Source organism: Ictalurus punctatus, chromosome 21 (assembly GCF_001660625.3).
Source record: "Ictalurus punctatus breed USDA103 chromosome 21, Coco_2.0, whole genome shotgun sequence".
Lineage (NCBI taxonomy): Eukaryota > Metazoa > Chordata > Actinopteri > Siluriformes > Ictaluridae > Ictalurus > Ictalurus punctatus.
The window spans coordinates 4,567,123-4,586,770 of NC_030436.2; the positions used below are offsets into that span (position 1 = coordinate 4,567,123).

A 19,648-nucleotide genomic window follows, 5' to 3' on the forward strand; every position below is an offset into this window, starting at 1 on the left:
ACTTGTCAGCTTGTGTTTTTTATCCCTCCTGACTGTACCGACAGTGATTCCTGGATATATCCCAGTAGACCTACTCAGCACCTGCTGTGACTCTGCTGCATTACAAAAAGCCCTTTCTGCATGCCAGTACAGCTCTCTGAAAATCTAGGTGTATCAAAACAAGAAAGGAAATGCTCAGACAGTAATGCCCGTATTATGAAGTACCTAACACCTGGATCTTTTATAACGGCTGTGTGTGAGCGCAGCGTAAAGAAGCTGGATCATGTTAAAGATCTCTTTTCGTTCAGGTGAAGTAACTCTTACCATGATTACTCATTTAAAGATACTGTGCTTGCTGAGGTTGGGTACATCTACAGTACCATCAATCCTACGCCACTGAAGTTGCCATATTGATTCTTCTCTGAAAGGGTTGTAAAGACTTACGGATTCGTATCGGTGCACTAGTCTCAATATTTACAATACAGCTGTACGTTTGACTGCGTGTATTGAGCAAAAATTTGGAGGCAGTTGCGGATTAATGGGGAGTTTTTGGTATTGGTAGATTGCCATTCCACACACAGCTCTTATTACTGGCGCAGTAGTATTTGACAGATGTTCTGTTGATTTGGTTGCCTTTCTGGATGTTGTGCAACTGTAGTAAAGCATGCTTACTGACTCCTCTTTAGCTTCCATAGTGTTCTATTGCACCTAGTGGTCAAAAATGGGAACTGCAACAAGTGTAACTAGAGGGCCATTAGGGCAGGAATCACACTGTACCATGCTGGGGGGGGGGGGGGGGGGGGGGAGCAGTGGACAGAGAGGTAATGGAGTTGCCAGATTGGGGTAGTTTTAAAATACTATGTGCAGTCTGTACAGGAGTTTGGAGTTTTTTTTTGTGATCGTTGCCAAGATTTTTTTTTGTGATTGCTGCATTTATCAAAATTTGCGATGCCACTTCCTTTTTTTTTTTTTTTTTTTTAATTTGTGAAATTGCAATTTTTTTTTTTTTTTTTTTGTATGGTCTTTCTCAGTGATGTCTCTTAGTAAATGAGACCTTTTAGCTGCACCCATGTTCGAAGAGGACGTCACATGACGCGTCTTTGCCCAAATCTATGGTAATTTTTCTTCTGAATATTGCGGTTTGCTTGGTTTATAGCAAATCAGAATTAAGTCTAATAAAGTGCAGACAGAGCATCTCTAATGTACTGAGTCATTTCTACTGTGAGATATATTGCAAAGATTGGGAGAAGGGAAGGGAGATTATGGAGTGAATGTCTATACACGAGAAATGCATGTGCCCCGTGCCGACATTGTTTCTCATACAAAGACTGCTTTTCCCTTTTTAGTTGAAATCTGGCAACCCTGGATAATGCCATTAGCTCTTCTGTGTTCATCTCACGCCCAGAAAACACACCTGCTGTATCACAGCTGAACAAAGGCACTTCTAAAACCTCTCAAAACAAGCCTAGATGGTTTGCTGGGTGAATGTGTGATGTCAAATTTCTGCCTATTGTGGCACTCTTAAAATTCATTAGATGTTAGCCTATGGGATAAGTCAAGTGCGATTGCCTCTTGACTGAATTGTCATCCTGCTTCATCATAATCTATGGTCATGAGCCACTGCTGGAATTGAAGCACCTGCTTTCTGGAAATTGACTGCGTTCCGGGGCTTTTTCTTTTAATAAGAATTTATTATTATTATTATTATTATTATTATTATTATTATTATTATTATTATAATAAGAAGAAAATAATTGACAGAAATGTCAGAAGAAGCATAAACACAATATCCCTGCTTTAATCATATAATATGCTCATCAACTGCCCTTTACTGAGTTGTCCTCTTATCTATTATTCTAGCTTATTTTATCTTGTATTCGAGCATGGTCGAGACATTCATGGTCGTATTTATCAATCTTTCCAAAAAACATTATCTTGTGCCACTTTGGCCACAACGTAGGTAGTTTGTATTATAACTCCGAGGGTTAAAAATGATTGAACATGGGCTCAAATGATTAACCAACTCATTTCATGAAGCCTTTGCATTGGGCAGAGTTGTGTAGTGAGTAGCGAAGCTATTTGAATCAGTTAGCTGGAATAACACGCGCCACAGCACAATATATTTTTATATAACGATACAGAAGTGTTGCATGTCAAGTGTCCGTCCTGCTTTTGTTACAACTCAAATTCAATTAAAAAAAAAAGAATCGACTCACTGATTCCAGGCATTGAGTCAACTGCAAGGCTTTGGAGTCGATTGATGGGTGTTCGATTCAGAGGGTTAGGGTTAGTGAGACATGAAGTGGATATTTATTTAAATTTTATTTTGAATTTGTAAATAAATGAGGGCTTGAAATGCAGACTAGATATATTTGCAAAAAAAAAGTAGTCTGCAGTTCAAAAATGTACCGAATGCCATGAGCTTGTGTTAATTTTTGGGTGTCTCATTTGGTTGACAAGCACTTGATATTCTCATGCTGTGATGGATTATCTGATTAATGTCAGCAATGTATTGCAGTTAGTGACCTGCTGTTTAATTGAGCTTAGTTCAAAGTTCTGTAGTAATGTTTGTTGATTTGAAATGCTGCAAAGAAATTATTTATATGAATATTTTTGCTATTTAATATTTAAAAATCGAGCCGCGTGTGTGGATTTCTAAAGGACACCACATTCTTGGTTGACTGCATTGTGGAGTATTTTGGATAAATAGGCAAGTCTTTTCATCGCTGTTGGTATTTGTGGTGTTTTATTCGTGTTTTGTCTAAAAGGCATCCTGTACTTTTGTAAGACCCAGTATTCTGTGTGTTTGAGCACGTGACTTTTAACACATTGTAAATGTGCAGTTGACTCTTCCAGTCCTCCCACAGCATCAGTGAAATCTTATGATTGCAATCCCTCATTGTACAACAGTCATCATACCTACACTGTTAGCCCTAGGTCTGTGGATTACATGAAGTGCTTGGAGCACTGTATGTTCCAAGATCTTTTGTTTTCTTCCTTGTCCACTTTCTGGATCGACCTCTCGCTTGGAGTTCCAGTACCTCATGTCTAAATTAAGCACTTTAGAAATGTATATCCAATGAAATTTCATTTTCCATTGGCTATATATGTTGGACATGGCTTGCAAAATAACTTTCCATTCGCTTTTTATATCAAGATACTAAGCTTTGACGAACTTTCTGCCTTTCTTTCGTTCATTATCCATACTTTAATGCGGACGGGATATTGTATCTGTGTTTTTTTTATTTTATTTATTTTATTTATTTATTTATTTTCTACAGTCAAACTGTTGTAACTTTGATTAACTGTTGTAGCAACGTACAAAATGCTCGCTCGGCATGTGCATAGATATTTAATAATAATTAAAGCTGCAAGTAGCATTTTTAGGGGCCAAGCACCCAGACTCAGTGAGCCACACATTCACAGATGTGCTTCAATTGTTGCATGAGAAATCACAGGAAAGCAGAGCCATGACTATAGGTAAAGGGATTCAAGACTTATGTATAGTTTCATGCATTTGCCAGTCTCTTATGGGAGAACAGTTTCAAATGGAGTTTGTTTGACAGGTCTCAAGATGATGTGAGCCAAATTTAGTGGAGATTGGACATGTGTATGAGGAGTAGCTAAAATAGCAGTTGGATATAAGCATTTTTAGCATGTTATTTTGACTGTTGTTGTATTTGACTAGTAGGTGACATTGTTATGACATTTGTATAGCCTCAGGTCATTGTCCTGAGAATGCCCACCAGGTTTTCAGTGTGCACGTTGTTGCTGAGATACAGCCTCACTTCCTTTTTGGTGGCTTTGCTGTCAGATTTGTTGGCCCATTATGGGCAAACCATTTGGAGTATTCAAAATTCTTCTGATAAGTTTTGTTAGGCTTACTCTGAAGATGATGTGTGCCAAAATTGGTGATTGGACAAAACATGTAGGAGGAGTAGCGCAAAAACTGTTTTTGACAAAATCCAAGATGGCGGAAAATCTAATTGTGGAAATTGCTTTCCGATGGTACATTTGAACTGCTCTCAATCCAGGGAATTCAGGGATGCCTTGTATTTTTAAAAGCCATACCTGGTTAAAAAGTTATGACCATAAATGCAGTTCCAAATTGGGCTCATATTCAACCCGATGGTGGAGTTAGGATGTTGGCAGCATTTGGCCCAAATTTGGTCAGAATGGTCCTTAGGCCCTCCCCAATCAGTGTGCCAAATTTCACATTTTTAGCCGATGGTATTATGGGCTGCAATAGACACCCTGCCAGAAGAAGAAAATGAATAATGATAAAAGGGTAGAATAATAGTAGGGTGCTATGCATAATACAATATTATATTAATATATTATATTAATGCATAATATAATACAGGGTGTCCCAAAAGTCTCCATATATATAGAGGACTATCTATGCCAGCACCATGTCAGTTGTGCCTGAATGTTTGTAGACGTCCACTTCTCAGTTTGTCCGCAACACTTCCAGTCTTTTTGAATTTGTTAATAAGTTTGGCAACAGTGTCATGTGTGATGTCCTCGCCATGTTTCCTGTTCAAGTCCATCGCAACCTTGCGACAGCTTCCCGATCCAGCCATGAGAACATTTCAATATGAGCTTCTGTCATCAAAACGAAGTATGAAAAATTTTGTAAGACATTTTGCTGAAATGTGTCAATTTCAACTATGTACGGAACTAAAGGTGCACATTGCTATTATCCGATATAACTTTTTCCTCTGTATCTGCGTGGTTGGATTTCTGAACATGGAGGTAATGGTGTGAAAGCTGCACTGTCGATATACTGTCATGCCCAAATCTCATAACGCGTTTCTCTTGAGACGTCCTGCCACTGTTTCCTGCCCTGCCAATTAATCTTTTTACACTCAAGTCCCAAAACATTTGTTAAAGACCACCTGACATGGTTGCTCTGTACAGGGAGTACTTTTGAAGGAACGTATAGAATAATGGAAGGTCACGCAATAAATAGGTTCAGTTCGTCATGAAATGTCACCCTGCAGACTGCTGGCTTGGTGTAATGATAATAGCAGTATGTGCTGCTCGTCTTATATCTCTTCCTCTGAAGGTTTAGCAATGCCTTATGATGTTTTATTGCAGCATCGCTACCTCCTTATCTATTGTTATAAATATCTCACTCAAATTGACTTCCTTTTAGCTCCTGTAAATTGGGTTTAGTTTCTACATTGGGGGTTTTAGATACAACACCTGGAGGCATCTTCATGCTCAAGACTGATTACAATAAATCATACTTTGGGTTTTTATTTTTTTTATTTTGCTTTTTTACTTTGACAAAATGCAGGCTGTTGTGATACAGGCTGCAAAGTTGTTGTGAAATCTTTTGGAGCAGCAGCACCTCGTGTTTTATTCCTCTTATATTACTCCAATTTGCCAATGAAAAATTTTAGCATAGTAAACAATGACATCATGCAGTTTAATCATTTAGTTCCATTTAAACTTGACAAGTTAGTTCCCGTTATCACTTACATTATAGCAGCTATAAACAGTCATAACTTCACCAGCCTCTCTTATTTCCCCTGTTTTAAAGTTAATTATATGTTTTATTACTAAGAAATCACAGTTCCCTTTCCTAAAGACACAAATGTTAATCATGTCCTTACAGAAAGATTTACCCTATGAACGATTACACATTTTTCTTTATTAAATAACATGTTCTTTAAATCTAGATTGTCAATTGTTCGCCGTACAAATCCATGTGAAGGAGTTGTAACGTATCTGAAGGTCTGCATTCAATGTGCAGCTGAGTCTATTTACAGAGCTGCTGTTATAGAAATTTAACCAGCACCGTCTTGACCGATTATGTTTCGAGACTTCAACAAATGAATTAAATAATTTTATCTTCTGGGAATCATGTCATCTTGTCATTTTTGATGGGCAGTATTAAATGAACAAAACAAGATATTTAAACAAAATACTAACAATTTACTCAGCTCATCCTGCTCAAAATTTTCGCCCCCGGCTCTTGATGCATCGTGTTGCCTTCTTGAGCATCAGTGAATGTCTGCAGCTTTTGTCATAGTCGTGTACGAGTCCCTCAGTTTTCCTCAGTGTGAAAAGATGGATATCAACATCTAGTCACTGTTTGAAAAGGGTCAAATATGCAGAATATCATGGAAAAGCAAAGAATGTGCAGGACCTGTCGAGGATATCTACAGTATCACAAACGATCATATAAAAGATGAATACAGTCGTTTATTATCAAAAAAGGGAATTTCAGTCACTAAATATATATATATTACTACTAATAGTACAATAATACTACTGTGACAAACATTTTAAAAAGAATATTTTTCTGTTTTTGTTTATCTGCTCTGGTTACTGGTGTCCAAACATCACCAGAGAGGCTCTCCATGAACTCTGAAGCAGAACATCCTTATGAATATGCAGAATCCTGTGGCAAATTAAAACCCACTCTGAAATACTATACACTATCCTAGGAAACTGATTCAACAAGGCTTTAAACAGGAGATATTCCACTTGTATTTCTTTGCCATTGTGTCATGAAAATCAGGTAATTATGCACGCATCTTGTGTGATGTAATTGTGGAGTGAAAACAGCGGTTCATTTACAGGTGGGTGTGATTGCTTGTTTAGGTGTTAGTTGATCATTTTGTATTTTCTCAGAACGAGAAACCAAAACATTTGTTTTTGAATACATGTTCATGCTTCCAAGGTTCACATTCACAGGATTAAAATTAATTTAGCTGAATTGCTGAAGTGAATTTTTCTCTTATTCGCACGTCCTTTGCCATTGAAGTGAATTGGAGGTTGTTTTTTTTTTTTTTTTTCTTCTTTTCCTTTCTCTAGGCAAATATTTTCATACAAATTCTGACACCTCGCTGTACTTTATGCTGTTACAAACCTGGAAATTGTGGTACCTGTTTTGGAGGCCCACTATAAAGATGTCGTTTTGTTTGGGAATTTCTAATACTCCGAATGAATCTATAACAAGCTTCAAGGTAAATACAGACACATTCAATATGGGCAAATTCGAAAACTTTCCTGTGGTGGATAGTTATAAAGCACTGACGCTGGAGACTCCTTCCATAAATGTTACAGAAATGTCTTCTTGGAGAAAACATCATAGCTATTTTTATTAAATTTGACTCAATTCATTGACTTAAGGAAACACTGCCATATATTGAACACCAAGTGCTGATTCCATCCATCCATTTTCTGTACTGCTTATCCTACAGGATCGCAGGGAAGCTAGAGCCTATCCCAGGGAGCATGTGGCACAAGGCAGGGTACACCCTGGACAGGGTGCCAATCCGTTGCAGGGCGCAATCTCACACACTACGGACACTTTGGACACGCCAATCAGCCTACCATGCAATGTCTTTGGACCGGTGGAGGAAACCGGAGTACCCGAAGGAAACCCCTGCAGCACGGGGAGAACATTCAAACTCCGCATACACACGGCAGTCTGAGGCGAATGTGCTAACCACTAAGCCACTGTGCATGCCAAAAAAGAAATATTGTCGACTGGGGCATTAAACCACTGACTGCTCTAAATCACTGTTCTTTTATTGTGAATGATTGAACAAACATTTGTAAATTTTTGCAATTTAGTAATTAAGTAAACAGACTTGCTTGCTTTACTCCACAATTGATGTGCTTTAATTGTTGCTCTGATCAAACTAATGTTTCTAATATATAAAAATAGGACTGTAAATGAGGCAAATTGTGTTTTGAGCGCATTGCCAGGATAAACTGCTCCCTTTGTATAATGATAGACAACACATCCACAGACACAGACGCAGCTCAAATTTTACATAGATGTGTTTTTCTGTGCCAAATGTGGCTGTTCTGTTCAGAGAGTTGTGGCCTCACATGGTGGAGAATTTCTGTTTCGCTGTTTGAACGAGTCATCAAGAAGAGGAAGGAAAACAGCAGGACAAATGTGTGAATGCCAGAGAAAACCCATCACATGGTGAAATTAGAACATTTTCTACTACGGAGTGTCCCAAAGATCTCCATACTGGGGGGCGGGGTGGATTAACATTGTTTAGTAAAGTGTCTTCCAAAATTCATTCATTTGTAGTTTAGAATATGTAATGTTTTCAGATGGTCTTTAAGAATGCCTTTGATGAAAGAAGAACGTAACAAAATCATACTCGTGGCTGGATCGGGGATGTATGGAGACTTTTCGGACACCCTGTACATACAGTTCTAAAAGGGGGCGTGGTGGCTTATTGGTTAGCATGTTTACCTCGAACCTCTGGGGTTAGGGGTTTGAATCCCATCTTCTCCATGTGTGCATAGAATTTGCATGTTCTCCCCATGTTTCAGGCCTTTTCTTCTGGCTACTCAGAATTCCTTTCCCAGTCGAAAGACGTGCATTGTAAGCTTATTTCCATTTCCGAATTGTTAGTATTGTGTGAATGTATCCTGCTATGGCTTGGTGCCCCCTGCCTTGTTAACCCAAGCTCTCTGGGATAGGTGCCAGGGTCCTCCTGGATAAGCAGTACGGGAAATGGATAGTTTTGAAAACTACAGTGTTCCTCTTTGACCTATATCTCCACCACAGCATTTTGAATTCAAAAGTGAAAAAAAGGAGCCGTTTCACAGCTGGTATCTGATTGCAAACTGATTTGACTCAGTTTATGCCAGTTTCTCTACGCCATGCAGCCATCTAACAACTTGTTCATCTTTACCGTCTGAGGAAGTCACCCTTGGCTAGTGGGTTTTCAGGCATCGGTAGCCAGGCTGAATATTTTACTCAGTCAGCAGACAGACAAGGCAAAATTCAAAGTGAAATAACATTGTTTTGGTGGAATATCTTTTATGGTTTCTCTGTCAATGTAAAACTTTTTCCTTCCGGAATTCAGCCACTGCGATATCAAACGGTTTTTCCCATACCACCACACGCATTCTTTGAAAATCTTTGACATCATTGCTCCTTCGGCCAAACATTACATCCAATTTGTATTAGTTTTGACTGAATATGTTGTGTATATAATATAACCTTGGTCTCTAGCTTTCACTAGAGAGTCTGGTACATTGCAATTGACCAACCATTAATGTTTTCTTACTAATGATTTCTTTAAATAACTCTGAGCTGTTTTCTTTCAATCCAGTGACTATATTTTGCTAAGAATACATTGAAATATTGCAACCTTCAAGATTCTTAAGATTGTGACCTGAAAACTGTACATTGACCCATGGACATGTACCATCTGAGGCTGAAAGTAAGGTTGTCTGACCTTAGTTATGTTAGTTAGCATTATTAATGTTGGATTGATCTATCTAAATGTCTACTGTGTAATTGATAACTTTTTGTTTAAAATCAAGGAAAAGTACTGAAAGGTCCCTAGAGCACATTTTGTTTTTAACATGGGACAAAATATTTGTTTAAGGAAAGACATGAGGTATGTATGTATATGAATGAATGATCTCACAATCAGTCTTTGCCTGTTGATTGCTGATAATCTTACAAGACGTTTGTTGTCTTTACATTTATTCAAATAAGGCTTTGAATTAGATATGCATGGTTTGTAGTTTAATGTTTTGACTGTAGTAAGTGTGGTTTAAAAGGATTAGAAAGGAAACTGACATGGATATGTCATAATGACTCATTAATTGAAATATACTGTATATTACAGAACATGCTTTTCGGTTATGACGTTATGCAATTGTGCCAAGTGGGAGGAGCGTAAATCTTTAAAGTTGCTAACTTTCATATAATATCATTGTTGCAAAAGAGAAATTTTGATATTTTTAATTACTATAGTTTAAGAGAAGACATGGACTGCATCCGAATATCCCTACTACCCTTCTAGACTGTAGGTGAAAAGCAGTACGCTAATGGAGTAGTATGTTCGAATTCTCAGTATTGATAAAACAGTAGGTGAGAAATACCCGGATGGAGTACTGCTTCTGCGTCGATTCTGCAGTATGGAACCACTGGACATTGTGGATACTGCGCCATCCCATAATGCAATGAGTCTGGAGCGGAAGAGCTGTCAGAATCCACATCACGTAGTACGTCCGGATTGTATTCATGCATACCACCTATAGTGATCAGTACGTACTGCATCAACGACTGAGCAGTAGGCACTGAATCGAATGCAGTAGGTACTGCGATTTCGGATGCAGCCACGTTGTAGATTTCTGCAAAAAACTTTGAAAAATGATAGAACTGAGCGGGTGCACGGTGGCTTAATGGTTAGCATGTTCGCCTCACACCTCCAGGGTTGGGGCCGCTGCCCCGTGTGTGTGGCGTTTACATGTTTTCACCGGGTACTCTGGTTTCCTCCCCGGGTCCAAAGACACGCATACACACGTGTCCGTACTGTGTAAATGTGTATGCGATTGTGTCCTGAAATGGATTGACACCCTGTCCAGCGTGTTCCCCGCCTTGTGCCCCATGCTCCCTGGGATAGGCTCCAGGTTCCCTGCTATAGAAAATGGATGTATTGACACGTGTAAAATGATCGATCTTGACTATGGTTTCTACATATGTTAACAAGCGTCATTAAATTCGTTGGACTATCACCAAATATTACACCGGTAGCAATAAGACTTCCATTACGTTATACTATTATATTAGCACTAAGTGGCAATTTGCTTTTTTTTGTGTGTCTTCAGATATGAGATTCGGGACACTCACATGGTAGAGGAGAGCGTCCTGGAGACCCTGAAAGTCAAGGCTGACTTCCTGACCTTCAAACCGCGACCCTTCAACATGCGCGAGTTCTACGATCGAACGGGCCACGACATCAAGGACATGCTGCTCTCCTGCTACTACCGCGGGGACAAGTGCAGCGCTGAGGACTTTAAAGTGGTAAGTCGACATGTCTCGTAGCACCCTTTGCTCTCGCGCTGTCTCTGCTCGGGCGCATGTGAGATATCCGAGGAGTGTATTTCACCAACAAGAATCTTATTGATCAGTTGCCCATATAATGCAATAAGGAAGATGCACTTAGAGTTGGTTTTCCTAGTGGTCTGTGGGTTGGGTGTAGGCATGTGCTGACATTACACGGTTATCTCATGATAATTGACCAACCTTTCACTATGATTTATGTTTTTTTTTTGTTTTTTTTATATTGTAAATGCTGTAGCTGCACCTGTAGGGACTGAATTCCTGGCTGGTGAATAGGCTGCTTCTAGAATAGTAAAGATTATGTCCACATTATTGTGGAATGATAAATTGTGGTATACAGCATAACAATGTCTAGTGGGTAAAAGTTCTGCATATGAACTTTGTTCAAGTGGAAACTAGAACCTGTGGAAAACAACTCCATATTTTCATCACATTGTGAGTATTGAGCAGCCCTACTGTTTAACCAGTCACCGGTCTCGTCTGTTTGTGTTCACTTTCTTGGGTTTATTTAAGGATTTTTCATCTGTCGATCAAGACAGAACTGGAAGCAGCCTTGTTTAATTTGCATTTACGATGAATTAAAACTCCAGTGCCATAGCCAAACTTTATTTGGGTTTTCGGGTACACACTGGAGAGCAGGATAAGTGGCGCAGATAAGTTTATAGAGGGAGACGGGTAATTAAAACTCGAGCGTTTAAGCTTTACTGTGTTTGAAAGCCAAAAAAGCCCATGAACCTGTAAAATTCATGGTTTTAAAACGCGTCATCTTTAAGTGTACGACGAGTATATAAAGACGTCGCACTCGGATCAACCGATGTGTACACACCCCCGACAAGTTCCACAGATGGAATCAATATAAACCGTGATCTACTTACGCAAGAGTGCCTGAAAGGCAATTCCAGCAACCGCTAGACTGAGAAGGTAACAGATGGTAACATTTATGGTGCAAAATGCCACACAGACCATACACCGCTTTAACACTAGCAGCAATCTCTCTTTATTTGCAGTTTAGGCTAATAATCCCAACGAGCCTCTTTTATCAAGCTGAACACGAACACATTTATTCTTAAATCTTGCGTATGAGCATTTACACAAGAAATTTGATGTTCATTAAAATCCTGTGAATCCGGAAAACGTCCGCATCCTACTCGTGCTTCCGAGTGTGTGTAAGTTAACACATACGAATGCTAAGTAATGTAAACCTTGACTTTAGTGACATGACAAAAGGAATGGCACTGTGTGAATGGGGGATGGGCACACAGCTGTAATGCCTCAGACGGAAAATTTAGCACTTGCATATTATTATTATTATGCATTATCAAATTTTTTTTGTCGTATAAGCGAGTCAAAATCACTTCTGCTTTTACTCATTGTTCATTTCCAGTCAAAAATAACTTCCACTTTGAACACTTTTGGAGTTTTGCAGGTGTGACGAAATGCAAGCGAGCCATTTACACGCACGAGTACGAAGAAAAGTCAGCCTTTCTGAAACGTTTTCAAATCCGGCAGAAAATTTGACTTCAGTTTGGCTTACACAAACGTTTACACTTGACAACTTTAACTAAAAGACTGACAAATGAGGCCCGTTAATGGTACGTCACACTTCACAACGGCTAAGCGTTCCTAACGTTTGCAGATGTGAAACACGGTTTAGCTGTAGCGTTTAGAATTTTTAAAGCCATGCTTCAGCTATATGGGAGACACCTGAAAAAGACTCTGGAAAGGCATAGCGGCTCACTGAAGGGGAAAGGACGAAGGACATAAACACGCCTGTGCATTTGGAAACGGTTATTTTTCCTTTGCACTGACTATCTAGGTGAACTTTGACCTATGAATTCACAAACCTTGGAGCCAATAGACTGTTGTCTTGGTTAGTAACAGAATTTAACTGAAACAGGTTACCTGGTAAAATGTCTTTTCATCTCTGACTGCTAGGATTTTCTAGTTAGCAACATTAGCAACTCTGCGTTTAGGAAGTCTCTCTAGGAAAGACTGCTGGGAATACCCTACCCATTACACATTAAAGAGGCTCTTTAAAGATTAAAGAGGCTGTTTTTTGGTTTCTAGGCAAGGATTTAATGCCGTTATCTTGCCATGTGTGCATTCCTATTGAGCTTACAGTGCACATGCATAATCAGTCCATACAGGACTTCAGAGTTTTTTTTTTTTTGTGTGATTGTTGATTTTACTGCAGCCTTTTTTTATGTGTGTATGTATATGAAAATTTGCCATGCAACTTGCAGAGTTTTGTGCTTTTTTTTTTTTGTGGAAAACTACATGCAATTGCACAAAATTGTTTCGCACGATGTTTGTAGGTAAATGGGAGCGTTTAGCTGTACTCATGTTTGACGCACGTGAATCGAAGAGGGATTCTCTTCCGCAGAAAATCTGCGGTAATTTTGAAAAATTGCAAGCTTCTGCAAATATTTATTTATTTTTTTTTTTTTTTTTTTTTTTTTTTTTTTTTTGCATTTAATTCTGCGATCGCAAAATCGCTACATCCTGGAGGGAATGTATAATGCATTATGTGATACCTTGTATGACTGGTTCTACATTTGGGGTGCAATTTAACGTGTGGAGGGGGGGGATCCCCTTTTTCCTCCTTTGTTTAGTTTTTTGTTTTTACCAAAGTTAGAAAAATGTAGTTAACTAGTGTCCATGCTAATGGAACGAGGAGGTTAAGGACACTGATTAATTGTAAAAATTATTTCACATAAATCAGTCGTTTGCTTTCAGTCTGTCAATATCCTAATGTCATTGAAAATAACCTTCACGATCTGCTCACGCTTACTGTATGCGCGGCTTTAAGATAATAAAATGGCTTTGCTTTGGCCTGATTGGTTGGAAGAAACCATTTTTAAAGGTATCGTTGTCACCGTTGATGGTTTTTGTTCAGAATGCAGGATTTGAGTTTATAGACAGGATACAGGGTTTTCACTGGGTGTTCAGAGGGCTTGGGTGCAGCCTGGGCTTCGGGGGCATGTTGGGGGGGGGGGGGGGGGGGGGGTGACGAAATTATTCGAAGGAAATTTAACGTTTTATTGGGTTTTTTCATGTTTTTGACCATTTTCCTAACCATATTTGTGAAGGAAAGCAGTACTCAAAGGTACTCAAGTCTACTCATTTCCCCAAATAATATGTTTGAGATTTATTGAAAATATGTGGACCCATTAAAATACGTTTCACCTTTTAAATGATGTTTCAGCACCTGTTTTACATACTACTAACATTTAATAAAAAACAACAAAAAAACACTCTGACCATCGGTTTTCAACTTTGTTTAACAACCAAGCCACATTAGATACTAACATTAGTTCGGTCGAGGTATATTTATCTAACGTTATCTCACTAGCTTCACTGGCTAACGTAACTTAATTGAGTACATGAATACCTACATACATTAGCTAGGTTAGCCATTTCTTTACTTGTATTATAATATTAGCTATGCTATCGCTCTCGCATCCACAAGAGTTACTCCCTAACAAAAACTGTTCATACGTCACTTATCCTTTTATTGAGTTTTACCTCATCGATGGTTCGCAAGTTGCTTATCCGAGTCGATGGTTGTAATTACTATCCCAAGGTGACGGTACAGAGAGACAGCCAATCAGCTGTTTGCTTATGACCATTTATCACATGGACTTCTCCTTCCTGTGCTAGTTTACCTTTCCATTTGAGATCAAGCCAGTTCTGTTTTTTGGGGTTGTTTTTTTCTGGGGGTGGTTAGGCATTGCCTAAATGCCTTTTTACTTTCATTCAACTTAAGACGCTCCAAAAAAAAAAAAAAAAAAAACCCTGGAATTCATGTCAAATGGTCAAAACATGTAAAATACAGGTGAAGCATTCGCAGTATGATGAACACACAACCAGATGTCGTGATTTTAATTTTTTTTTAATATATATCAAGCAAGAGGAGGCTATATAACAATGGAATGCAAGTAAATTTCACTGGATATCACATTTATTATAAATATTAAGCACTGTTCATGTTTATCAGTAACCATGTTAGAGCCTAGATATGCAATAAATGGTGCAATTTTAAAGACACTGCTCCAGTGACTGCCCCTAGAGTCTTGCCTTGCTGTTTATTTTTTGTCAATTTGTATTTGCAAACATTTTTTTTTTAAACATGTGGTGTTAACTTTTAAAAATTAAAAAAAATAAATAACGCTCTCAGAAAAAGAGCACTGAACTGTTCCTCCCTTGTTGCCAGGGTGGTATCCTGAATGTATCTTGAGTTGTACTTTCAGCGTGGAAACGTAATGCACATGCCTGCATGTATGTACTTTAAAGCTTTAATTAGCACCAAAAGGTGATTAAAAGTCCAACAGTGGTCCTTACGACGATTAAATCATACTGAATGTATACGCTAATCACATTTCCAGCCGACGACTCAAAGTAAACTGATAAGGAAAGGTGCAGTTAATTAATATTTATTTATTTATTTTTAAGATCGTATAATTTTGTTTAAGAACAAAACCTACGGTCACTTCACTGCACGATTAAATAAAATCCTTGTTACATTCTGGATTAGATTTTTGGGATTATTTTTATTGCCAGTCCTGCTCCCAGTGTTGTGTGCTGTTAATGTGCTCGACTTTCACACCTACTCCATTTATTTTGGTACTGAGAGGTCAGGTGTAGTCACACTATTATAGAAATAACACCACACACTCCTTTCTCAATCTCACACCTATTGTCTTACTGTGTCTCTCTCTCTCTCTCTCTCTCTCTCCCTCCCTCCTTCCCTCTGTCTCTCTCCCTCTGTCTCTCTCCCTCTGTCTCTCTCCCTCTGTCTCTCTCCCTCTGTCTCTCTCCCTCTGTCTCTCTTCCACTCTGTGTCTCTCTCCCTCTCCCCCTGTGTCTCTCTCCCCTTGTCTCTGTCCCTCCCCTTGTCTCTCTGTGTCTCTCTCTGTCTCTGTGTGTCTGTCTCTGTGTGTCTGTCTCTGTGTGTCTGTCTCTGTGTGTCTGTCTCTCGCTGTGTCTCTCTCCCTCCCCTCCCCTCTCTCTTGCTGTGTCTCTCTCCCTCCCCTCTCTCTCTCTCTCTTGCTGTGTCTCTCTCCCTCCCCTCTGTCTCTGTGTGTCTGTCTGTGTGTCTGTCTGTGTGTCTGTCTCTCTCCCTCCCCCCTCTCTCTCTCTCTTGCTGTGTCTCTCTCCCTCCCCCCCTCTCTCTCTCTCTTGCTGTGTCTCTCTCCCTCCCCTCTCTCTCTCTGTCTCTCTCTCTCTCTCTCTCTGTCTGTGTGTCTGTCTCTGTGTGTCTGTCTCTGTGTGTCTGTCTCTCTCCCTCCCCCCTCTCTCTCTCTCTCTTGCTGTGTCTCTCTCCCTCCCCTCTCTGTCTCTCTCTGTCTGTGTGTCTGTCTCTGTGTGTCTGTCTGTGTGTCTGTCTCTCTCCCTCCCCCCTCTCTCTCTCTCTCTTGCTGTGTCTCTCTCCCTCCCCCTCTCTCTCTCTTGCTGTGTCTCTCTCCCTCCCCTCTCTCTCTCTTGCTGTGTCTCTCTCCCTCCCCTCTCTCCCCCGCTGTGTCTCTCTCCCTCCCGTCTCTCTCTCCCCTGCTGTCTCTCTCCCCCTGTCTCTGTCCCTCCCCCTGTGTTTCTCTCTCTCGCTGTGTCTCTCTCTCTTGCTGTGTCTCTCTCCCTCCCCTCTCTCCCCCGCTGTGTGTCTCTCTCCCTCCCGTCTCTCTCCCTCCCCGTCTCTTTCGCTGTGCGTCTCTCTCTCCATCCCCCTGTCTCTCTCGCTGTGCGTCTCTCTCTCTCTCTCCCCTGCTGTCTCTCTCCCCCTGTCTCTCTCCCTCCTCCTGTGTGTCTCTCTCTCTCGCTGTGTCTCTCCTCCCCTCTCTCGCTGTGCGTCTCTCTCCCTCCCTCCCCTGTCTCTCTCGCTGTGCGTCTCTCTCCCTCCCTCCCCCTGTCTCTCTCGCTGTGCGTCTCTCTCCCTCCCTCCCCCTGTCTCTCTCGCTGTGCGTCTCTCTCCCTCCCTCCCCCTGTCTCTCTCGCTGTGCGTCTCTCTCCCTCCCCCTGTCTCTCTCGCTGTGCGTCTCTCTCTCTCCCTCCCCCTGTCTCTCTCGCTGTGCGTCTCTCTCTCTCCCTCCCCCTGTCTCTCTCGCTGTGCGTCTCTCTCTCTCCCTCCCCCTGTCTCTCTCGCTGTGCGTCTCTCTCTCTCTCTCCCTCCCCCTGTCTCTCTCGCTGTGCCTCTCTCTCTCCCTCCCCCTGTCTCTCTCGCTGTGCGTCTCTCTCGCTGTGCCTCTCTCTCTCTCCCTCCCCCTGTCTCTCTCGCTGTGCGTCTCTCTCGCTGTGCCTCTCTCTCTCTCCCTCCCCCTGTCTCTCTCGCTGTGCCTCTCTCTCTCCCTCCCCCTGTCTCTCTCGCTGTGCGTCTCTCTCGCTGTGCCTCTCTCTCTCTCCCTCCCCCTGTCTCTCTTGCTGTGCGTCTCTCTCGCTGTGCCTCTCTCTCTCTCCCTCCCCCTGTCTCTCTCGCTGTGCGTCTCTCTCGCTGTGCCTCTCTCTCCCTCCCCCTGTCTCTCTCGCTGTGCGTCTCTCTCGCTGTGCCTCTCTCTCCCTCCCCCTGTCTCTCTCGCTGTGCGTCTCTCTCGCTGTGCCTCTCTCTCCCTCCCCCTGTCTCTCTCGCTGTGCGTCTCTCTCGCTGTGCCTCTCTCTCCCTCCCCCTGTCTCTCTCGCTGTGCGTCTCTCTCGCTGTGCCTCTCTCTCCCTCCCCCTGTCTCTCTCGCTGTGCGTCTCTCTCGCTGTGCCTCTCTCTCCCTCCCCCTGTCTCTCTCGCTGTGCGTCTCTCTCGCTGTGCCTCTCTCTCCCTCCCCCTGTCTCTCTCGCTGTGCGTCTCTCTCGCTGTGCCTCTCTCTCCCTCCCCCTGTCTCTCTCGCTGTGCGTCTCTCTCGCTGTGCCTCTCTCTCCCTCCCCCTGTCTCTCTCGCTGTGCGTCTCTCTCCCTCCCCCTGTCTCTCTCGCTGTGCGTCTCTCTCGCTGTGCCTCTCTCTCCCTCCCCCTGTCTCTCTCGCTGTGCGTCTCTCTCCCTCCCCCTGTCTCTCTCGCTGTGCGTCTCTCTCGCTGTGCGTCTCTCTCGCTGTGCGTCTCTCTCGCTGTGCGTCTCTCTCGCTGTGCGTCTCTCTCGCTGTGCGTCTCTCTCCCTCCCCCTGTCTCTCTCGCTGTGCGTCTCTCTCGCTGTGCCTCTCTCTCCCTCCCCCTGTCTCTCTCGCTGTGTGTCTCTCTCTCTCTCTCCCTCTCCCTCCCTCCCCCTGTCTGTCCTTTAATTGTCCTTGTGTGGGCATAAAGCTCACCATTTCATGCCTCCCCATTGATGTGTGCCATGTGAGTGTGTGGAAATCGCACGTGTAGGTGTACGTTAATGCTGATGTTTCTGCAGGCTTGTGCTGATGGCAGACGGGAGGCTAACAGCTCAGCAGTGATCACAAATAACGTGCGAGAAGTAGTTCTGCGCTTCACATAAAAACAACAGGGCTCCACTCACATTTTCTTGACACTTGAGCACACACACATACGAGCATGCTTACTCACACAGCTTTTATGCTCTGTTTCTCTACACATGAACAGTATATGCTGTATATTGCATGCCATTTCGTACATGTTGCATTTGTTCAGATCACTAGCATTTATCAGTCGACTTCAATATTAGGTACTGTTTATTTACTCACTCTTGATTTGTTATAACTACTTGAGTTTATTTTGGGGTGGCATGTTAATGTTTAATTGTGTCTTTAATTCTGCGAGACCGCATCAGCCCCGCCCCTCCCTCTTCGACTTTCCTCGTCACAGCCATCACAGTTAACCCACGCAAATCGAGCGTCCTGCGGAGCAGCATCCGCGTCTCCCTGACCTGACTTCGTTAGTTATAGCCAGGTAACGATAGTGTGTGATCTAAGCTTCAGCATTGTCACTGCTGTGAAATTAAACATCTCAATACAGCCTAACTTGTGCAATAGCCCTCCATTAAGCTTAACAAGCAAGCTAGTCTGGTGTTGGGGTAAAATAGCATCGTGCAAGGTCGGAAATGCCACCAAACTGAATAAAAATGCCCCCAAATTTCAAGATATTAATTGCCCATATACGAGTTCATGTTTTTGTAAACATTTATAACCTATATAAGCAATATTACATGAGCAAGAGTGCCGTTTTCCCAAATATCCTGTTCCTGTGACAGCCTCCATGTAGAAATAGTGAATGCTAAAGACCCTTGTCTCTTTATGAATTGGTATTAAACATCTGCATGGGTGTACAGGTATTAAAATAAATACGTCAATAATGAAAAGATGTCCAACAATATCCAACGTTATTTTTTATAAATGACTGAGGAATGCCTCTAATTCTAATTAGGAATGCAGGCATACAGCTCTGGCCAATCTTTCACTGGTGTGACTCTGATAGGGGTGTGTCTGACTATCTATATACAGTCTCCTCCTGTAATATTGGCACCCTTGGTAAGTATGAGTAAAGAGTGCTGTGAAAAATTGTCTATCGTTTAACCTTTTGATCTTTTGTTAACAAAATTCACCAAAAACACTCTGCTCGCATAGATATCAAACAACTGCAACAAAAGTTTATATATTAAAAAGTATCTTTGTTAAATGTAGGTGTGCAACAATTATTGGCACCATTTTAGTCAATACTTCGTGCTATCTCCCTTTTGCCAAGATAACAGCTCTGACTCTTCTCCTATAATGGCTGATGAGGTTGGAGAATACATGGCAAGGGATCTGAGACCGTTCCTCCATACAGAATCTCTCCAGAGCCCTCAAATTTCAAGATCCACGCTGGTGGGCTCCTTCAGTTCACCCCACAGGTGTTCTATGGGGTTCAGGTCAGG

General features: G+C 41.7%; 1 protein-coding gene across 3 annotated transcripts in view; it reads left to right on the forward strand.

The window, feature by feature from the left end:
- The window catches only part of asic1b (acid-sensing (proton-gated) ion channel 1b), a 349,820-nt gene that overhangs the window by 38,241 nt on the left and 291,931 nt on the right, over positions 1–19,648 (forward strand). For 2 of the 3 annotated variants that reach the window (XM_017451114.3, XM_053674092.1), the window contains exon 2: positions 10,591–10,786. In XM_017451114.3, the coding sequence (XP_017306603.1) occupies positions 10,591–10,786 (196 nt within the window). Of the gene's footprint in view, positions 1–6,807; positions 6,960–10,590; positions 10,787–19,648 lie in introns of all 3 variants that reach the window. The other variant, XM_053674093.1, reaches the window with a different exon arrangement.